This window comes from Dendrobates tinctorius, unplaced genomic scaffold, assembly GCF_039654945.1.
Source record: "Dendrobates tinctorius isolate UK_male_01 unplaced genomic scaffold, ASM3965494v1 ptg000272l, whole genome shotgun sequence".
Taxonomy (NCBI): domain Eukaryota; kingdom Metazoa; phylum Chordata; class Amphibia; order Anura; family Dendrobatidae; genus Dendrobates; species Dendrobates tinctorius.
In genome coordinates this window covers 10468927-10491300 of record NW_027361939.1, presented here as the reverse complement: position 1 = coordinate 10491300, position 22374 = coordinate 10468927, and the positions used below count along the sequence as shown (strand labels likewise).

General features: G+C 46.1%; 1 protein-coding gene across 2 annotated transcripts; it reads right to left on the bottom strand.

Moving 5' to 3' along the window:
• Positions 1–6758: 6758 nt before the first annotated feature.
• On the bottom strand, positions 6759–22327 carry CIAO1 (cytosolic iron-sulfur assembly component 1). Of its 2 annotated transcripts, none has more exons than XM_073559531.1 (8): positions 22155–22327; positions 18947–19097; positions 18088–18236; positions 15764–15875; positions 12200–12288; positions 11520–11721; positions 9761–9836; positions 6759–7283 (listed from the first exon to the last, which is right to left on the bottom strand). In XM_073559531.1, the coding sequence occupies exons 2-8, from the start codon at positions 19083–19085 to the stop codon at positions 7049–7051; spliced, it is 1002 nt and encodes a 333-aa protein (XP_073415632.1). In that variant the 5' UTR covers positions 19086–19097; positions 22155–22327; the 3' UTR covers positions 6759–7048. The 2 variants fall into 2 exon arrangements, with proteins under 2 accessions (XP_073415632.1, XP_073415631.1); XM_073559530.1 differs by lacking the exon at positions 22155–22327 and adding an exon at positions 21816–21834.
• Positions 22328–22374: the final 47 nt, after the last annotated feature.

Sequence of the window (22374 nt, the reverse complement as noted above, 5' to 3'; positions counted from 1 at the left end):
ACTTCAGGTTCAATTTTTTTTATTTTACCAAGGGTAACAGGAGAAATTGGACTGGAAAAGTTATTGTGCAATTTGTCCTGAGTACGCTGATACCTGATATGTGGGGGGGAACTACTTTTTCGGCACATGGCAGAGCTCAGAATGGAAGGAGCGCCGTTTGACTTTTTCAATGCAAAATTGGCTGGAATTCAGATCGGACGCCATGTCACGTTTGGAGAGCCCCTGATGTATCTAAACAGTGGAAAACCCCCCACAAGTGACCCCATTTTGGAAACTAGACCCCCCCAAGGAACTTATCTAGATATGTGGTGAGAACTTTGAACCCACAAGGGCTTCACAGAAGTTTATAACGTACAGCGGTACAATTAAAAAAATCATATTTTTTCCAAAAAAATGATCTCTTCACCCCCAATTTTTATTTTTCCAAGGGTAACAGGCCCCTAAAAGTTATTGTGCAATTTGTCCTGAGTACGCTGATACCCCATATGTGGGTGTAAACGACTAGTTGGGCGCATGGCAGAGCTCAGAAGGGAAGCATCACCATTTGACTTTTTTGGCTGGAATTGAGATCGGACACCATGTCGCATTTGGAAAGCCCCTGATGTACCAAAACAGTGAAAACCCCCCACAAATGACACCATTTTGGAAACTAGACCCCCCAAGGAACTTATCTAGATGCGTGGTGAGCACTTTGAACCCCCAAGGGCTTCACAGAAGTTTATAATGCCCGGGCATGAAAATAAAAAAATCGTATTTTTTCCACAAACATGATCTTTTAGTCACCAATTTTTTTATTTTCCCAAGGGTACCAGGAAAAATTGGACCCCAATAGTTGTTGTCCAATTTGAACTGAGTACGCTGATACCCCATATGTGGGAGAAAACTACTGTATGGATACACGTCGGGGCTCGGAAGGGAAGTAGTGACGTTTTGGAATGCAGACTTTGATGGAATGGTCTGCGGGTGTCATGTTGCTTTTGGAGAGCCCCTGATATACCTAAACAGTGGAAACCCCCCACAAGTGACCCCATTTTGGAAACTAGACCCCCCCATGGAACTTATTTAGATGTGTGGTGAGCACTTTGAACTCCCAAGTGCTTCACAGAAGTTTATAACGCCCGGGCGTGAAAATAAAAAAAATCATTTTTTTCCACAAAAATGATATTTTTGCCCCCAATTTTTTATTTTCCTAAGGGTAACAGGAAAAATTGGACCCCAAAAGTTGTTATGCAATTTGTCCTGAGTAGGCTGATACCCTATATGTGGGGGTAAAACACTGTTTGGGCGCATGGCAGAGCTTGGAAGGGAAGGAGCACCATTTGACTTTTTCAACGCAGAATTGGCTGGAATTGAGATCAGACGCCATGTTGCATTTGGAGAGCACCTGATGTGCCCAAACAGTGGAAAACCCCCAATTATAACTCCAACCCTAACCCCAACACACCCCTAACCCTAATCTCAGCCCTAACCGGAAAATGGAAATAAATACATTTTCTTTTAATTTTATTATTTTTCCCTAACTAAGGGGGTGATAACGGGGGGTTTGATTTACTATTTATGGCGGTTTTTATATTTGGCAGCTGTCGCATGCTAAAAGATGCTTTTTATTGTAAAAATAGTTTTTACATCACCACATATTGAGAGCTATAATTTTTCCATATTTTGACCCACCAAGTCATGTGAGGTCTTATTATTTGCGGGACGAGTTGACGTTTTTACTGGTACCATTTTCGGGCACATGACATCTTTTGATCGCTTTTTATTCCAATTTTTGGGATGCAGAATGAACAAAAACCAGCGTTTCATGAATTTCTTTTGGGGGGGATGCGTTTACACCGTTCCACGCACGGTAAAATTGATAAAGCGGTTTTATTCTTCAGGTCAGTACGATTACAGCGATACCTCATTTAGGTCGTTTTTTTATGTTTTGGCGCTTTTATACAATGAAAACAATTTTATATAAAAAATAATTATTTTTGCATTGCTTTATTCTGCGAGCTATAACTTTTTTATTTTTTCGCTGATGATGCTGTGTGGCGGCTCGTTTTTTCCGGAACAAGATGACGTTTTCAGCGGTACCATGGATATTTATATGCGTCTTTTGACCGCGCGTTATTTCACTTTTTGTTAGGCGGTATGATAATAAATCATTATTTTTTGCTTACTTTTATTTTTTAAGGGGTTCACTAAAGGGGTTAACTATTGGGACAGTTTTATAGGGCGGGTCGTTACGGATGCGGCGATACCAAATATGTGTACTTTTATTGTTTTGTTTTTTTTATTTCCAAAAAATGAATTTATTAGGGAATATATATATATATTTTTTTTTTATTTATTTAGCGATTTTTTTTTTTTTTTTTTAACTTTATTACATCGTCCCAGGGGGGACATAACTGTCCTGTGACAGATTGCTGATCTGTCACATCACAGATCACTGTGACAGATCAGTGATCTGTCACAGGCATAGACGCAGACTTCCTCATGCCTGCGCTCTGCAGGCACTGAGGAAGTCAGCTCCCTGCAGGCCCCCGTCGCCATCTTGGATCCGGGGACCTGCAGGGCAAGAGCCCCCCGCAGCAGCGCTGCACATTGCGCTGCTGTGGGGGGCTCAGGGAAGCACGGAGGGAGCCCCCTCCCTGCCGATGCTTCCCTTTAACCCCCGGTACACCGCGATCGTGTTTGATCGCGGTGTGCAAGGGGTAAACGTGTCGGGAGCGGTCCGTGACCGCCCCTGACACATTGTGCCGGGTGTCGGCTGTGATAATCATTTGACACCCGGCCGCGATCAGCGGCGCTCACCACGTGGGCGCCGCTGATCGCTATGACGTAATATTCCGTCCATGGGAATTAGGTCCAGGGTCACATGGAAGGAATATTACGTCCATTGTAGGTAAGGGGTTAATCTGAGGGCAGATGCAGCGTACCCGATCCTATGCTGTGTCCCCCGGGAGGAATGGCGGTGGCCCTGCGGTGTCACCCGGTATCTGGCAGAATGCTCGCCTCACAGCTCGTATCCAGTGCAGGCTTAGGTAAAAGGATATAGCCCCCAAGACTAGGATTGCGCGTCTCATTAGGATGAGAGGCGCCAAGGCGAGGGGGCGGCGCCAATAGCACAAGCGGCGCTATTCAATTTGCGGCCTAGTAGGCCGGAAAAGCCAGGGGCAAAGTTTTTGAGCCTACCCGAGGTGGGCTGCCAGGGTGGCGCTAGTGGGTGGTGCTATTTAAATTGCGGCCTAGCGGGCCGAAAAGCTGGGGACTACATTTATCGGGCTACCCGCGCTAGCGCCGAGGGAGGGGGGGCTGCAATGGGGGGTGCACCGCCGCTGACGCTACATCAGCGCTTCTCCCGGGGGACAGGACCCGACCCCATACCTCTACTCCAGTGCTCAGCGCTGTCCGGCCATCCATGCAGGCTCTCATCCTCCAGGGCTGATGTAGCAGAGCTGGAGTTCTCAAAAAGGGGCCATGCTCAATCGATCCTCCCTATGATAGGGGGATGGAGAGCTATGGGGCTGATTCAGGGCCTACGTAAGTGCTGTCCAGTCTTCTCCGTTACATGCGCCTGCCCTCATATTCGTGGATTACCAGACTCAAGCATCATCACCAATGCTAGAGGAATCAGCCCCAAACGTCGCAGAAAAGTGTACGTGAAGCGTTACTCCACGTGCTTGCCTGTTGTTGGTTTGGGGGAGATCGGGCCGTAGAAAGGAACCGTCGACCCCTTCACTCCGTTAATTACAAAAATAAAAATTTACAGAAAAATTCAAAAATGAAATAAAAACGGTGGGGTCTGAAACCAGACCCAAGTGCCTCCTACAGACACTAAGTAAGAACTGGAGAAATTTCAGCCAGCGAGAGGGTGTATACTGCAGGGGAGGAGCTAACTTTTTTTTCTGGTTTGCTTAGTGTCCTCCTAGTGGCAGCAGCATAACACCCCACTGTCTCTGTGTCCCCCAATGAGGCGTAGGAGAAATACAGAATTTGCAAAGATATATAGGTAAATTTAATTGTCAAATAATAATCAAAGCAAAGTATAAATATTTACCATAACAGTGTAAATGGAAAAGAGGAGGGGTCCTAGGACTGAATCTTGCGGGACTCCGAGGGGCAAGGTGAGGAGGTGGTGTGCGAGTGGGAGACTCTGAATGTCTGATCTGTTCTGTTAGGTATCAAATAGAAAAGAACAGCATCCCTGGGATGCTGTTCTTCCTTTCTATTTGATGGTATATGCTCCAATTGGGTCATTGGACTAGAACGTGCATCTCCCTATTGAAGTGCTGTCGGCGAACATATGCTGATATTGGTCTGTTAGGTATGACGAGATCCAAAATAGGGCCAAGTCTGTGATGCCAAGAGATGAGAGCGTCTGTAGTAATAGGGAATGGTCCACTGTGTCAAAGCCAGTGGACAGGTCCAGGAGGAGGAGGCCAGAGTAGTGTCTCACACACAGAACACACAGGCTCTCCATGCATGTGCTGTGAGAGTGACACAGCTGCAACACATGCCGCTGTAGCGGCAATCAGCTGTTAAGCCGGCACGATCCAGGAAGCCGGGTTCCCACTGTAGCTTATTCAGCAAGCTCTATAGCTTGCTGAATAAGCAAGGAACCCAAGATATTCGCTCAACTACATATTAGATTGTCAGCCAATATTGGCAGGTTCAGCAGACAGTCTAAACTTAATGAGGCCTTGTTCTCAGAAGGGAGGGGTCTTTGTCTTTTACCTCTTTAGGATGTCTGCATGTATAAAGATGGTGGCTGCTGGCTATATTTATTTTACTCGCTTACATATTACCATTATATTCCACAGTCATTCCCATGTCACGATTGCAGGCTTCCGAAAAAATGTTTGGTGTTCATACCGGACTTTAACTATTCAGGCCTTAACGCCAAACATGGACTTTCTGCTGAAGTTCGATTCAGCGTTCAGGGCAAGAGTGAATTTTTTTTTTTCTTGTCTTAGCAATTCTGGTATCCATTATTTCAGTGGGGTTCAGATTCTTGTGGAAGTTCGGGTACTGTTCACCCAAACCTAGTTCCTAAACATGCATTTCCACTGGTCCACCCTTCCCTAGTCATTATATTGATAGCTGGGTGAGGTCTGCTGAAGACCCCCATCACGGTGATCTCATTCATCCATAGGAGACTGAAATTCTCTCTATATACTGCAATACCATAGTATATAGTACAAATAATCGCAAGGGACTACAAAATGTAAAAAATAAAATATTTTGAAACAATTCTAATCCCTTCCATTTTAAAATAAACCTATTTGGTATCGCCACTTTCATAAAAGTCTGAACTATAAAAATCTAAAATTAATTAGCCTGACTGGAAAATACTGCAAAAAAAAAAAATCAAAACTCCAGAATTGCAAGTTTTTTTTTATCATCTCTCCTCCGTAAATAGAATGCTTTATTACTACTTTTTATGGGCATGAAATTGGTATCAAAATGTCAGTTCACTGTGCAAAAAAACAAAAAAAACAAAAAACCAAGCCCTCACTTATCCCCACAACAGAAAAATAAAAATGTCAATCGGTATCAGAAAATGCAAAACGCTCTTTTTTTTTAATTACAATATTCATAATTTTTCACCACTCTTTCTTTTCAATTTAAGTCCATTTGGCAATGCTATAATTGGGCTGACCTGGACAATCAGGTTTCCAGGTAATTTATTTTTAACGCACAGTGAACACCATAAAAATGAAACCCAAGAAAGAATGGCAGAATTGCATTTTTCCAGGATGTCCCTCCTGACAGCAAAAAATGTAAAGTATTCAAACTTTTTTTAATGGTATAAAATATGAAAACGAATTTAAAGAGATTTGATATTTTCCACTTTTAATCATTAGGGAGAGCAGCTGCTGAAATTTGCCATGAAAACGTAGCGGACTGCTAACTTGCTTTACAACTGCAGTAAATGTGATCTGCTCACGTGTGTGATCGCTCCTCCCTTTCTGGGCTTTTGCAAAAGAATAAGAGAGGATAAAGTTTAGGATAATAGTGCAGAGACATTACTGGTGGCTCCAAAGTGAAAATGACATAGTTGTGTCACCGAGGACGGCCGGTAGCGCCAATTCTGTTAGTTGGTGCCGCTTGCTGTATCACGCTCTGGCATCAGATACTCGGACTGTATCACACATGATAGGATTAGTTTCACGGCTCTGCTCAGTCAGTGTAATGCAGGGACGGCTGAATGAGGCTTTACAGACTTCTGATGTGCTTTGCAGACGCAGCAATAAATCCTCATTCAGACGTCCCTGAATTACAGATCTCTAAATGAGGCGTTACACTGACTAAGCAGAGCTCAGTGTTCAGAGAACAGCAGAGTGATGATTACCCTGCGGTGCTCTAAACACTGGTAACCGAAGTGGAGAGCGCAGTTCGGCAGCCCAACGGTGTACTACTACCAGGTAACCGAGCTGTTCACTGCTGGAATCAGTCACCCCTGCTCTTATCGTTCAGGGATGCGACTTCTTCCAGCAGTGAGAACAGTTTGGTGGACTGGTATTAGTAGTGCACTGCCAGACCTGTAATTACAGCCGCTGCATAGATATCTATGGACACCATCTGTATCCTGATCATTCAGTCAGCCGATAATCCGTCTTCATATCTGGCAGATTTACCAGTCAATTTAGAGCAAATGATCAGTGTAGGATATGTCTTATAAGTGGAGAAATTCTATCTGTAGAATTCTCTGATAGAAAAAAGGTTAATCCCCCGGTCATCAGGTTTCGATAAAGAATCTTGAATCAATATCTATTAGCAATCCTTTATTTTAGAAATGCTAATAACAAACTAATACTTTGCATAAAATGAGTAAGGACACATTGAAGTGCAGACAGGTCTGTAACACACAGCAGTAAAAGGAGGATCACGTCAGCATTCACTCCTGAAGGAGCCACATATCCATCCTCAACATGTGCCAAGCTAACCTATTAAGTAACAGGACAGCCGAGCAGACGGCCACTATGAGGACAGATGCTTCTCCTTTCAGTCATAAGTAATTTAAAAGTCATAATACGGATTAGGGAAATATGATTATAAATCACTCTGGCCGCTGGTACTGCCAAAAAGCCATTTCTCCATCATCACTGCAAGAAGCCAGGAAACCAGGTTCTTTAGGGTGCCATGCCACACAGTTGACATCTTGAGTGTGGGCTCGAGGCATGTGGGCTGTCAAAGAAAATGTTGGTTGCTCAGCATCAGAGCCAGTGTCTTCTTCAAAAATCCTGATGGCGTCATCTCCACAAGCCGTAGCAATGGCACCTGTCAGATGGCTCCTATTGGTGGAAGGTGATCAAAGGATATCAGGGTGACAATCCAAAAATTATGGAATTATAAATCTTATCAAGGAATAGTCTCTTATGTCCATGCTGCTCCACCCTTCTCTTACCCCCATGCTGCTTACTGCTCCACTCATGCCTGGTGGAAGGTGATCAAAGGATATCAGGGTGACAATCCAAAAAAATTAAGAAAAGTACCCAAGTATATAAATTATAAATCCTAATAAGGTATAGTCTCTTATGTCCACGCTGCTCCACTCTTCCCTTACCCCCATGCTTCTTACTACTTCACCCCTGCCTTGTCCCATGCTGGTTACTTGCTCCACTCCTGCCTTGCCCCATGCTGCTTTACTGCTCCACCCCTGCCTCACCCCCATGCTGCTTACTGCTACATCTCTCCCTTACCCCATACTGCTCACGGCTCCACACCTCCCATTACCCCCATGTCGCTTACTGCTACACCTCCCCTTACCCCATACTGCGTACGGCTCTACCCCTCCCTTACCCCCATGTTGCTTACTGCAACACCTCCCTTACCCCATACTGCTCACGGCTCTACCCCTCCCTTACCCCCATGCTGCTTACTGCAACGCCTCCCTTACCCCATACTGCTCATGGCTCCACCCCTCCCTTACTCCATGTCACTTACTGCTACACCTCTCCCTTAAGCCCCCATCACACATAGCGATCTCGCTAGCGAGATCGCTGCTGAGTCACAAGTTTTGTGACGCAACAGCGATCTCACCAGCGAGATCGCTGTGTGTGACACTTACCAGCGACCGGCCCCCCTGCCGGGTATCGCTGATCGTCCTGGAATAGCAAGGACATTTTTTTGATCGCTGGTCTCCCGCTGGCCAGCACGCATCGCTGCGTGTGACAGGCGGGAGACCAGCGATCAGCGCGCTGGTAACTAAGGTAAACGCAGGGTTTCTAAGCGGCGTGCAGCGCTTAGGAACCCGATGTGTACCTTAGTTACCAGCGCGCTGGTGCAGGGAGCTGGTAACCAAGGTACACATCAGGTTTCTAAGTGTCGCGCGCTGCTTAGAAACCTGATGTGTACCTTGGTTACCAGCTCCCTGCACCAGCACGCTGGTAACCAAGGTACACAGTGGGTAACTAAGCGACGTGCGTCGCTTGTTACCCCCATGTCGCTGGTGCAGCTGCCTGTTTGGCAGCTCACCAGCGATTATGTAGTGACACACCAGCGATCCTGACAAGGTAATATCGTTGTCTGGATCGCCAGTGTGTCGCTATGTGTGACAGAGGCCTTACCCCGAAGCCACTTACTGCCCCACCCCTCCCTTACCCCATGTCGCTTGCTGCTACAACTCTCCCTGACACAGATGCCACTTACTGCTCCACACCCCCCCCCATCCCATACTGCTTACCACTCTACCACTCCCTTAGAGTTCTTTTACACTTGCCGTGTTTTTGCGGGCCGTTTTTGCGGCCCCAATAGATTTCTACGGGGCCGCAAAAACGGCCAGCAAAAACTCAGAGCGCCGTGTCCCGATGGCCGTATTTACGGCCGTGAAAAAATATCGAGCTTGCTCGTTATTTTTCACGGACACGGCCGCAATACATTTCAATGGTACCGCAAAAACAACGGTAACTTGTTTTTGCGGTACACCATATTTGCGGATCGCTGTATTTTTCCTACCAATTTGTTACAAAAGGAAAAAACGATAAGGTTTCACAGCAAAACAGGCCACAAAAAAACCTGGTAAGTGTAAAAGATGCCTAACTCCCATGCTGCTGCTCATGGCTCCACTCCTCCCTTACCTCCATGCTGCTTACTGCTCCACCCCTGCCTTGCCTCAAGATGCTTACTGCTCCACCCCTGCCTTGCCCCAAGATGATTACTGCTAAACCCCTGCCTTGCCCCAAGATGCTTACTGCTAAACCCCTGCCTTGCCCCAAGATGCTTATTGCTAAACCCCTGCCTTGCCCCAAGATGCTTACTGCGCCACCCATGCCTCGCCCCAAGATGCTTACTGCTCCACCTCTGCCTTGCCCCGGCTGGTTACTGCTCCACCTCTGCCTTGCACTATGCGGGTCACTGCTCCACCCCTCTCTTAACCCCATGCCACTTACTACTACACCTCTCCCTTACCCCCATGCTGCTCATGGCTCCACTCCTTCCTTACCTCCATCTTGCTTACTGCTCCACCTTTCCCTTACTGCTTACGGCTCCACTCCTCCCTTACCCCCCATGCTACACCTCTCCCTTATATTCTGTGCACCATTACAACCAGTGCTATGTATCACTTCAATGCATTTACAATAAAATAAAAAAGCTTGCAGCTTGTATGAAGACCCATGTGTCTCCATGGTTACAGACTAACAAACCCTGTGTAGTCTGACCATGCAGTTATTTTCTGCTTCCTATGTTTCCCTGCTTCTTGCCAATCCACAGACAGTTGAAGTAGGTGCAGAACTGTCGTGGAGCAGTAGAAACGTTTCCTCATGCTCACCAGTGAACATCATAGATGGTCCTGTTGTGATATCCGGTCAGGGTGCACACACACTTCCAGATGGGATCTTTTTTACCTAAAGAAATATGTACATATATATTAGGAGATTCACCTCTAAACGACGTGTGCGGTACAGTCATGTAGTGACATACATCTACTAAAAAAATAGCCATCCACCAAAAACTGAAAACAAGAACACTTTTTTTGGTCTCGAGTGCTCGATCTTGACATTTATACAGGATAATGGCGTTATGAGCATCTCTGGTAACACATTAGTGTGCGCAAGCCTCGGGTTATGATCATTAGTAATGAAGACCCCCTTCTTAAATATTGTAGGTACGCCGGCTTCTCTAAACTTTTATCATAGAATGTTGGCCACAAAAACAGAGGGTCTTACAAGGACCTGAAATGCGTCTCTGAAGAAACCTTGATGTCAATGAGTGATATTGTTCATGTCAAGGACTGATCTGAATAATGTCCGCCCAGTCACACAAGCCTTCTCTAATCCTACAGTTTCTTCCTATTCTGGTGCCACCTTCTCGTCATAGATTACATGAAGCCTCGTATACCATCTAATATTTACCAAAACTTGATTTTATGTTATGTCACCAGCCTAAATATCACTGTTTCCTAAAATCTGAGGACTCAAATATGCAGTAAAGCTTTGCTCATCAGCCCCCTTCTACAGCTCTTTCCAAAGGGGAGAGGCGTTCACTTGGGAAGTCACTTTAGTTTCATGAATATTCATACATATGTGCAATGTTTTTCCTCACAAAGGGGTAGAAATAAACTTCACATTCAAGTAAAAGTGAGAGAAAAACAGAAGGAATCATTCTGCTCACACAAAAGTGCAGTGCACAAAATATAGACATATTTTAAAGGAATTTTCCCCAAATTGTAAGACTATCCATAGGATAACTTGCTGATTCCTGGGGGTCCGATTAATGGGATCTGGAGCAATCCCAAAAACGGGGCTTTTCAGAGTCCTGCCTTCAAAGCAGCAGAGGTACGCATGCTCATCTTGTGCTTCTTTCATTGTCTGTAGGACTGATGGACATAGGGGAGCGCTCTACTCTGCTTTCCCACAGACAATGAAAGGGGCTGTGCAGGACCATGCGCACCTCTGCTCCATTCATGCTCATGGCTCCACAACCGTTCTACAGATTGATTAGGGTCCCAGCGGTCAGACTTTCAGCAATCCGAACGCTATCCCCGTATTCTCTGGTTAGTTAGAGGATAACTTACAATTTTTGGAAAACGCCCTTTAATTCTAGTTTTAAAGAGAGGAAAAAGTCTTTAGATTGATTTCTTTATCTTTCTTATGAGCCTGGCAATATGTAGGCTGTTGCTGTATTTTAGCGGACAACATGTCTTCAGCCCAGTCCTGGACTTTTGATGCCGCCCCCCAAAAGCCTCATATACCCAAAAGAGTAACTTGCCCCAAACTGCTAAAGAATAGTCCTCCTATCTAATGTGACATGCGGACAGAATTGGAGCAGTTTTCCCTTTGTTCGGCTTGTGTTTTGATATATCTTGATAGAAGTTGAGACATTTTCTCAGATTAATTTTTGGCCAATAGTTGGCACAAAAAAACTATAGCACACCGATATCAAAATTTGGAGCACCCAGCTTTTTCACATCCACCTTTTGTACTCTGAGAAGTTGTAGAAAAGTATCTCCCCAATGACAGCTGCTCTACAACAATGGATTTTCTTGTAGATCCACCATTAATGTTCCCTATACAGTTGAGTTCCATTACCTTGCTCTTCCTCGGACCTTATATGTCTCCAGATCCGCACGGTCCTATCATCACTGCAGGTGGCCAGCTGCTCCCCACTTTGGTCAAAAGATAAACTCCAAACCGTGGACGTGTGGCCCTCCAGAGTGGCACAGCACACCCAGTCATCCTCTTCTTCATGGTACAACTTCACAGAGTCATCGTAGCTGGCTGACGCTAATAACTATGCATAAGAGGCAACTTAAGAGAAATTATTCCAGTTACAAGACGTTATCACCTTCAAGATCAATGGGAGTCCAACCACTGAGACTTGAGACTCCCCCCCAGCTGTCAGAATGGGACCACTTAATTGCCTACTGGAGCATCAGTGCTCATGCTCAATCCCCACTCCATTAATTGTCTATGGGACTGTTGGCGAAAGCAGAATACGGCGCTTAGCTTTCTCCATCAGTCGAATAGAAAAAGCGTCAGATGACCATCGCACCGCAGTTCCATTCAGATGGGAGCAAAAGTGCTCCGTTTGGGCAAGCAATGGGGGTCTCAGCTTTCAAATCCCCTCCAATCCAAAAGGAGAAAAGTTCTTATAAGCAGAACAGCCCTTTATACATTGCATGCCATGCTTTTCTTGGTGAGTACAATGTACCCCCAGCTACAGAACATACTTGTGTAAGAACCCGCCCAGCCACGTCCACGCCTCTCACCTCTTGGTTAGGATGCCACACTACGTGCTTCACGTCCTGTGTGTGCGAGTTCAGAACACTGACACACTCATATTCCTCCTCTTCATCAACTGCAGGAAACAGAAAATACAAGAAGGATTCACTTACATGTGTATGTAGTGGAAAGGAGAATAACGGTACCCAAGTCGTCACCCATTTACCGATATCATGGGCAGCGTGACACGATTGCACTGAAGGTTCATTTATCAAAAAATCATAAAGCTGGAAAAAGTGTGTCATTTACAGCGATGCAGTAAAGAGATTGTCCTAAACTGAGCGCCACTCACAGTATCACTCGGTGGGGCAAACCGCAGATTTACCTTCCAGCGAGCAGCGGGCACAACACCAGAGAGCACGAGAAGCGAGTCTGTGGAGGAGCAGCTAGGATGGGCTTTTGATGACAACGAAAGGTCGCTGGAGAACGTTTGCCATATTTTTGAGAAAGAAGTGAAGTGAAATTGCGCTCCTGTGTTCTCTGCTAGACGTCGATAAACGTGGTACGACCATTTCTCTACTGTGTCTCACGAGCCATTTTTCACCACAACAACCCCAGACTGCATGTTGCTCATGATACTGTGGTTAGCCTAAATGTGCTATGATGGCCTACAGCATGTACAGACTTGTCCCCTGAGCACTTCAGGGACGTCATTGGTCAGCAGTTGCAGAGGAAGCTGCCAGCAGTGAATCTTGATGATTTGCCCATGTGCATTCAGTGAGGCAGAACCTTCCTCAGACTGCCCTCATTGATAGCAGCCAAGACATGTAAGTGAGGGGATTTCTGCTCCATACCGAATAAATGAAAAGGTTTTGCAAATGTCGTTTCCATCACTTACATGTCTATCCATCATTCCCTGACTTTTCCTTCTTGGTGTTGCAATTATGATAACAGAGCCTGTAATCTGTACTAACAAGACGAACTACCTATAGATTAGTGATTTGTTTAGAGATAGAATTTCAAGTGAAGTGGAAATTTTGCTGTGTGAGGACCAATGCAGATACGACATCCATGAGATTGGGGTTCCAGGGATGAAAGAATGAGGCTGAATGCCCCCCTAAAACCTGATGCACGCACGCAAAAATCCTCTGTGGCTCTCCAACATAACAAAACCTCATTTTTTACTCCTGTTGGAAAGTCCAGGTTGTGGAAGAGGGGCGCGAGGGGAACATCTTGTCTGGATAACAGACACTATTCTGTCCCAAGCATCAAGGAACCAAAAGAAAGACAAACGATTTTTATCAGTGAAACATGCATTTGGCCTTCAAGGAGTAAACCAGGACTACATTATTTTTTACTATGGGCCTAAGAACTAACAGTCAGGTAGTTGCTGCCTATCTACCTGTTCTGCCTGGCACCAGTGTCAGCCAAAACAGAGCAGTCACAGACCACTCCTCCTGGCGATTCTGTGGCTTCTGCTGACGTCACGTCGACAGAGCAGCGGCCTCTCTTCCACTCTGCTCTGTTGATGGGACGGGATTGACAGCCGGCTCCCTGCTGCCTAACTGCCGGGAGCTAGCTGTCAGTCAGCTTGACATCGACAGTCACATCCCATCAACAGAGCAGCACAGAAGAGAAAGCTGCTCTACTGAGGTCCTGCAGCTGAATTATTGGCAGGAGCGGTCAGTGACCACTCTGAACTGGTGTCGAAGAAAACAGGTAATTAGAGATCAGCTCTCCACCCTTCTGTCAAGATCACACCTCACCACTTGTGCCCTCGACCCACTCCCGTCTCACCTCATCCCTAACTTGGCCACAGTCTTCATCCCATCTCTAACACACCTCTTCAACCTTTCACTTACAAATGGTGTCTTTCCCTCATCTTTCAAACATGCCTTAATCACACCCATCCTCAAAAAGCCCCCCCTTGATCCATCCTCTGTGTCTAATTATCGCCCGATATCTCTTCTCCCTTACGCCTCAAAACTACTGGAACAGCATGTATATCTTGAACTGTCCTCCCACCTCTCCTCCTGTTCCCTCTTTGACCGGTTACAATCTGGCTTCCGACAGCATCACTCAACTGAAACTGCCCTAACTAAAGTCACTAACGACTTACTAACCGCCAAGAGCAAGCAACACTACTCTGTCCTCCTTCTCCTGGACCTGTCCTCTGCCTTCGACACCGTAGACCATTCCTTCCTGCTACAGACTCTCTCATCTCTTGGTATCACAGACTTGGCCCTATCCTGGATCTCATCATACCTAACAGACCGAACATTTAGTGTCTCCCTCTCACACACCACCTCCTCACCTCGCCCCCTGTCTGTTGGTGTTCCGCAAGGCTCTGTCCTAGGACCCCTACTATTCTCCATCTACACCTTTGGCTTGGGACAGCTCATAGAATCCTATGGTTTGCAGTATCACCTCTATGCCGATGACACGCAGATCTACCTATCTGGACCCAACCTCGCCTCCTTACTGACTGAAATCCCACAATGTCTGTCTGCTATGTCAGCCTTCATCTCTGCTCGCTTTCTCAAACTGAACATGGACAAAACAGAATTTATCATCTTTCCCCATCTCACTCTACCCCTCCACCAGACCTATCCATAAATGTCAATGGCTGCTTTCTTTCCCCAGTCCCGCACGCTCGGTGCCTTGGGGTGATCCTCGACTCTGCGCTCTCTTTCAAACCACATATCCAAGCCCTCGTCTCCTCCTGCCGCCTCAAACTCAAAAATATTTCCCGGATCCGCTCATTCCTCAACCACAAAAACACTAGTGCACGCTCTTATCATCACCCGCCTCGATTACTGCAACCTCCTACTCTCTGGCCTCCCCTCTAGCACTCTGGCACCACTCCAGTCCATCCTACACTCTGCTGCCCGACTAATCCACCTGTCTCCCCGCTACTCCCCAGCCTCGCCCCTATGCCAGGCCCTTCACTGGCTTCCTATTGCCCAGAGGCTCCAATTCAAAACCCTAACCATGACACACAAAGCCATCCACAACCTGTCTCCTCCATACATCTGTGACATTGTCTCTAGGTACCTACCCGCACGCAACCTTCGATCATCTCAAGATCTCCTTCTCTACTCCCCCCTTATCTCTTCTTCCCACAACCGCATACAAGACTTCTCCCGTGCTTCCCCCATACTCTGGAACTCTCTGCCGCAACACATCAGACTCTCACCATCCACGGAAACCTTCAAGAAGACCCTGAAGACCCACCTGTTCCGACAAGCCTACAGCCTGCATTGATCCTCGGTCTACTGAACCCCCACACGACCTGCTCTACCCTCTCCTACTGTATCCTCACCCATCCCTGTAGACTGTGAGCCCTCGCGGGCAGGGTCCTCTCTCCTTATGTACTTGTGTGTCCCTTGTCTAACATATGTTTATTATATTTGTCTATATTTCCCCTTTTCACATGTAAAGCGCCATGGAATAAATGGTGCTATATAAATGCATAATAATAATAATTACCTGCCTGGTAGTGTTTAGGCTCATAGTAAAAAATAATCATAGTAAGAAGGTTTAGGAAACTGCTCCAATCTCATAAATATTAATAGTCGCATCATGTCCGCTAGTTGTATAACTGAGCTCACCTTCCCACACCCACACACTCTTGTCACGGCTACAGGTTGCAAGCAGACTACCAGAAGGCGCCCAGGCCACAGACTTCACCTCATTCTCATGTCCCTCAAGGGTGGTGACACACTGAAAGGAAGAACACAGATCTCTAAGTAGGAACACCGGCACAAGTTATGCCATCACATAAAGCCTCAAGTATCGGAAACGCTGTGGAATCAGTCTGGACCTGTGAGTGGAATATCAGCAAAATATTATAGTAGCAGTAAGTCCACATAGGGATCTGCACATAAGCTGTGGATTAAGCAGGATGGTCAAGGTTACTTTCACTATGCTCCTCGTTGACTTCAGTGGGAAAGTCCACAACAAAACTCACAGATCCTACATGAAAATCCACAGATCTTGACAAAGAAAAAAAAAAATAAAAAATCTCCCAACTCATTTCTCACTCCCGCCCGGTCCCTCGCCTGCCTCCTGCGATGGCGTCTTGTCTGTCCATCAATAGCGGGTCACAGCTGTCACATGGAACTGGACATCATCCCAGGAGGATCGGATGATGGAGGGACCAGAAAGCGACCAGGCAAAAATAACTTAAAAAAAAAAAGCCTGGGGAGCGAAGTCTTTTTTTTTTTTTTTAAACTACATTTTTTCACCATGAAGTAAGCAGCATGATCTAATTTAACCCCTTCATGACCAGGCCATATTTTTTTTTTTTTTTTTTTAATTCTTACTGTCTCTTTATGTTGTAATAACTCTGCAACGCTTTAACGGATCCCGCTGATTCTGAGAATGTTTTTTTGTGACATATTGTCCTTCAGGTTAGTGGTAAAATTTCTTTAATATGACTTGCATTTATTTGTGAAAAAAATGTTTTACAATTTTGCAAATTTCAAAACTTTGAATGTTTGTGCCCTTAAATCAGAGAGAGGTGTGACACAAAGTGGTTAATAAATAACATTTCCCACATGTCTACTTTACATCAGCATAATTTTTTAAACTTTTTTTTGGTTGTTAGGAAGTTAGAAGGGTGGAAAGTTGACCAGCGATTTCTCATTTTTACAACAAAATTTACAAAACCATTTTTTTTTTTAGGGACCACCTCACATTTGAAGTCACTTTGAGGGGTCTATATGATAGAAAATACCCAAAAGTCACACCATTCTAAACACTGCACCCCTCAAGGTGCTCAAAACCACATTCAAGATGTTTATTAACCCTTCACTTGCTTCACAGGAATTAATGGAATGTGGAAAGAAAAAATAAACATTTAACTTTTTTCAAAAAATTTTTCTTTTAGACCCAATTTCTTTTACTTTCACAAGGATAACAGGAAAAAACGGACCATACAATTTGTTGTACAATTTCTCCTGAGTATGCCGATACTTAAAATGTGGAGAAAAACAACTTTTGAGGCACGGTGCAAAGCTCAGAAGGGAAGGGGCGCCATGTTACAGTGTAGATTTTGCTGTTATGATTTGCAGGTGCCATGTTACATGGGCAGAGCCCATGAGGTCCCAGAAAAGCAGAACCCCGCATAAGTGACCCCATTTTAGAAACTAAACCTCTCAATGAATTCATCTAGGGATGCAGTGATTATATTGACACCACAGGCGTGTCACAGACATTGGGCAATGAAGAAAAAATAATTTACATTTTTCCACCAAGATTGTGTGTTAGCCCCACGTTTTACATTTTCACACTGGGAAATGGGTAAAAAAGCACCAGAATTTGTCCCACAATTTCTGCTGAATGTAGAAATACCCCATATGTGGCTGTGTGGATGTTTTCCAGAAACAAACAGCAGTGGATGTTACTGAGTGAAAATTGCTAGTCTGCTATTGTAGTGCCCAGTATGTGGTAGCCACCAGTATGTCTATTCCCAGCCTGTGCTTCTGGAGACAAACACCGGTGAACTACAGAAATGCAGCCAGAGGTCACCATGGAGACCGTAGGCACAATACGATCACATCGCGTTGTGCCAATGGGAGCAGACAGAGAGCTCACTCCCTCTGCGATGCTCCTCGATGTCGCTGTCACTATTGACAGCAGCATGCCAGGGGTTAAATGTCCAGCTCTGTTGCTGCAGGGTGTCAGCTCTCACATAGAGTTCACACCCGCACCTGATCAGCGTGAGCCCGCACGATCGCGGCACCATAAATTTATGGCAATTTGCAGAAATGCGACTCCCGTGGTGCAGTATATATGCGGTGCATGTCGGGAAAGGATTAAAAACAAATAAAAAATTGCACAATTTTTCTCAGATTTCCCTGCAGAAATTCTCTTCAGCAAACCCGCTATGTAATTATTCTGGCTTGCAATATATTTCTGAAGGTCTCTGTACCTCAAAGTCATCATTCTTCTTCATCCAAATGCAAGTGGTGGCATCAAAACTGGCAGAGGCCAAGTAATTGCCACAGGGCGACCATGCTACTTTCCGCACTGTGCGCTGGTGACCTTCTCCAAGGACTGACTTACAGACCCAGTTATCTCCTGTAGAGGCAAGAAAAGAAGATGGTGAGGGGCAATATGGCCACCTGATATACTGCATACGCTTCTACGTCAAGAGAAGTCAGTTCTTCCTGTTTTAGTTAGCTCTACTTATATCAGAGGAGCGGGAATGTGAGATTCCATCCATATACAGATGGCATTGTGCCCCCTCCCGATCTACTTGATCAATGTTCCTGAGGCTTATACAGACAGCAAAGTAACAGATTTATGGCATGAATGCTTGTTTAAAAGGGAACCGGTCATGTCCCCAAATGCTATTAATCTGCAGGTTAATAGTGCTACAATGTTATCCGGTCGCTGTACTGAAAATGCAGCTATAGGGAGAAAATGAACTTTAATCCTCCCAAAAGCCACCGGCTTTCAGTCATAAAAGCGTGGCAGTTGCGGCTTCAGTCACCGCTCAGTATTCAGTGAGTGACGTCCCGGGACTGACTGACAACCAGCTCTGCACAGATGCAATGCAGAGGAAGTTGTCAATCAAGGTGTTGAAGCATGCTGACAACCATCACTCACTATGTGCTGAGCGGTGACTGAAACCGCGAAGGCCGTGCCTTTATGACTGAAAGCCGGAGGAATACAGTTCGCTTTCAATAAGGAGACCGGATACTGTTAACCTGCAGATTGACCCCATACCTGCATATTGATAGTGTTTGGGGACAGAACGGGTTCCCTTTAACTGGTATTATACGCACCCTCCTTGCCCCAAATTCGGATGATTTTATCTCCTCCACATGATGCCAAGAGAGTCCCGGTAGGATTCCATGCCAGGAACCAGCAGCAAGAGTCTGGGTGAGCGCTCACCCTATGCAGCAGGGTCAGCGAGTCCTTCATACTTAATCTAATCTGTGGAGGAAAGTAGCATAAGCACATCAGCACCTTCTGGTTATACGTAATAGAATCTATACTAATAAATGACGTGTATATTGGCCATCATACAAAACCTCAGCCAGCAGAGGAGTAGCTGACAGGAGACGACTCAGTACTTTATGGCTGCTTGTAGGATTTACTGAGCAGAGTTACTAGAGTTATGTATCCCTGCTCTTCTAGATCGTTACTTCTGCACCAGATGAAATTCAAGGTTCAGTTTTACAACCCCAGGATTCACATGCGCAGAGATGGACCCTTCATGGCGGCCGGATTGGACACCATACAGACCACAGTAATTCCTAGATCGTGAATTTCCTTTTGTTTAATCTTTCAGGCTAAACAGGCTGCCGATCAATCGATGAAGGAGCGAAACGCTCGTTTGTCTGGTGAAATGATCTTTTCTGCTGCACATGGTCCTGTATAAACTGGACTCGCACTGCCGAGAACAATGGCGACCTATGCACACTGAACGATCCATTACAGATCATTCAGAGTGCACTGTTAGTGCGATCTGCTGCTGTAATCAGGATATCAAAGATCTGCCGATCAGCAAACAAGTTGCCGATTAGTGGCACCGGTTAATAGACGTAAATGCACCATAGGGTACTAATTTCAACATTTCCATAAATATTGGATCCAGTTGGATGAAACCCATAGGGTGGAGTAAATCCCATAGCAGTAGATCCTACCAGTCTCATCCAACTGGATCCAATATCTCCTGGAGAATTCATCCACCGGACACAGGGAGGCACCACCTGTTTATCTTCATAGCTACACAGGAGTTTTGCCTGTTGTGACCCTGCCAGGTGAAAGGTGAGTGTTAACCAAGCACCTAACCACTCTCCCGCCATAGAATATCATCCAATTGTGTGCTCTATTCCCGAATATCTAGATTTATTCATTTCCATAAATATGTAGTGCACACTAAGAGCATCGACTTGTCAGCCCTATCATTCCAATGCATTCTCCTGGGAGGTGCTCAGATGGTGCAAATTACAGGCTCTCACCCTTCCGCTGACTCGTCAGGATTAGAGCGGCTGCGACTTTGGGGATTCCAGGGCCGACTTCCCCACCACTTTTGGCAGGAACCCACAGGGGGAGGTAATAACAAGCTTAGGAAGAGGACTGTCCATTAAGGTACATGGCCAGGTGACCAGAAGGTCATAACCTGGCTTCTCTGAAAGTCGCCATGGAGCCAGATGACCGGTGGGTGCCAATCTGGCTTCCTCAAATGTATCCATGGATTCAGTGATGGTCAATGGAGCAGATCTGAATTATTTCAGCTGGGGCAGTAATCCCCTAAGGGTGGTTTCACATTAGCGCTTTTTAAGCGCACGCACGGCAGGGGGTAGCTCCGCCCCCGAGCCGGCTCTCTGCCCGGCGTGCCCGCCCCTTGCTTGTAGCGCCGCCTCCTAGCGCACAGCGGCACCTGCGATCGGCGCACCCTATCTTTAGCATAGGGTGCGCAGATCGTGCGCAGGCCGTGCGCTAGTTGCGCTTTGACCTGCGCTGCGCACTTTTGACGGTGCGCCGTGCGCGCCAAAATCCAAAAAGTTTGATTTTGGCGCGCACGGCGCACCGTCAAAAGTGCGCAGCGCAAGTCAAAGCGCAACTAGCGCACGGCCTGCGCACGATCTGCGCACCCTATGCTAAAGATAGGGTGCGCCGATCGCAGGCGCCGCTGTGCGCTAGGAGGCGGCGCTACAAGCAAGGGGCGGGCACGCCGGGCAGAGAGCCGGCTCAGGGGCGGAGCTACCCCCGGCCGTGCGTGCGCTTAAAAAGCGCTAATGTGAAACCACCCTAAGCTGTCATCCTGTAGAAGTTAAAATCTATGTCCCTTTGGATGGAGCCATGTTGTCCTGGTGGTGTTCCTATATGGAGCTAGAACGATAGAAATCCCTTTTAATAACCATATCTGTGGCTTATCATCCACAGGCCAGGGGGAGATGGAATGAGTTGTTTGAGTATTTAATCAATCTGCATAGTTCCTTCCTCTCTGTTTTGCAGGTCAACAAACTACTGTAGCTCTCCTGGTACATTGTCTAATCAACATATTAACAAACATGTATTGTTCCATGACCCCGAGTCCCTGTCCTCCAGAGATGACAGACAATAAGTTACAACAAACAACAACATCCAGGCTCCCAAGAACAATAGTCTATGCTTCTTGACCAACCAAAGAAAATCACAAATTCAAAAGTCAACATAAAGATAACAGTCTATGCCTCCTGGCCTATGGAAAATAGACGTCTGGATAATTAAGATTAAAAGGTGTGTCGTCACATAAGGGCATGTTCACATGGATGGATTTGCTGCAGAAATTCCCCAGTGGATAATTTGTGCCGGTATTGTTGCGGTTCACGCTGAGCAAATGCTGTGTCGATCCCACCGACTTCACCGGGAATATTTGTGGCATAAATGGAACAAACCCTTCACTCACATGTGAAGTACATAAGCGTCACATGTTGGGTGCAGGTGTATAGCGCCACACATGGCGGGTGCCAGCTGTGTTACACAGCCAGCATCTGTCTCAGCAGCAGCGACGACTGGAAATAGATTGAATTGCTACAGTTTAAGACTATAGACACCGCTGTTAATCTCTGGCAGGACCATTTGTGGATAGAACGGGCATGAGGGTCCATAAAGCGCCATAAGCTCACCCACAACACAAACTGTGGGGGGGCGATAGGTTACCATGACAGCAGGGGGCCTAATGATGACGGTCCGGCCTCTTGGCACTCCCTTTTTCTCGGCTTCACAAGAGATTAATGTCACCTCCAAACAATGTATGACAAAATTGTGTCTACTAGTAACTACCACAAGGGGGCGCTCGCAACAAGCCTATTTACATAGACACCTAGGAACTGTGCTCCCTCTAGTGGCCGCTGCCTGAAGCCTTTACTTTAATCTTCCGGTATTGCCCCATCAGCAGCCATATGTTACCCGGCTACTGTTCCGCCATATTGTTATTCTAGCATCTTTTTCTGAAGACTTCCTCCAATGTAAATTTCCCCCTCACCCGCATTCACTTACCCTCTCCCGTTTTCCCACGTTACTTCCTTCCTTGCTCCGCCGAAGTGCATGCCGGTACTATTTCCATCCACTGTTTCCCCTGCCGGTGACGCACATAACAACACATCGAAAACTACCCAGCATTCTATTCACTAGAGGCCACACAGAACGTTCTCTCGGTGTATCTTCTAAGACGCCATTTTGGCTGGGACTTTGGCATTTATGTATATACTGACAGTCT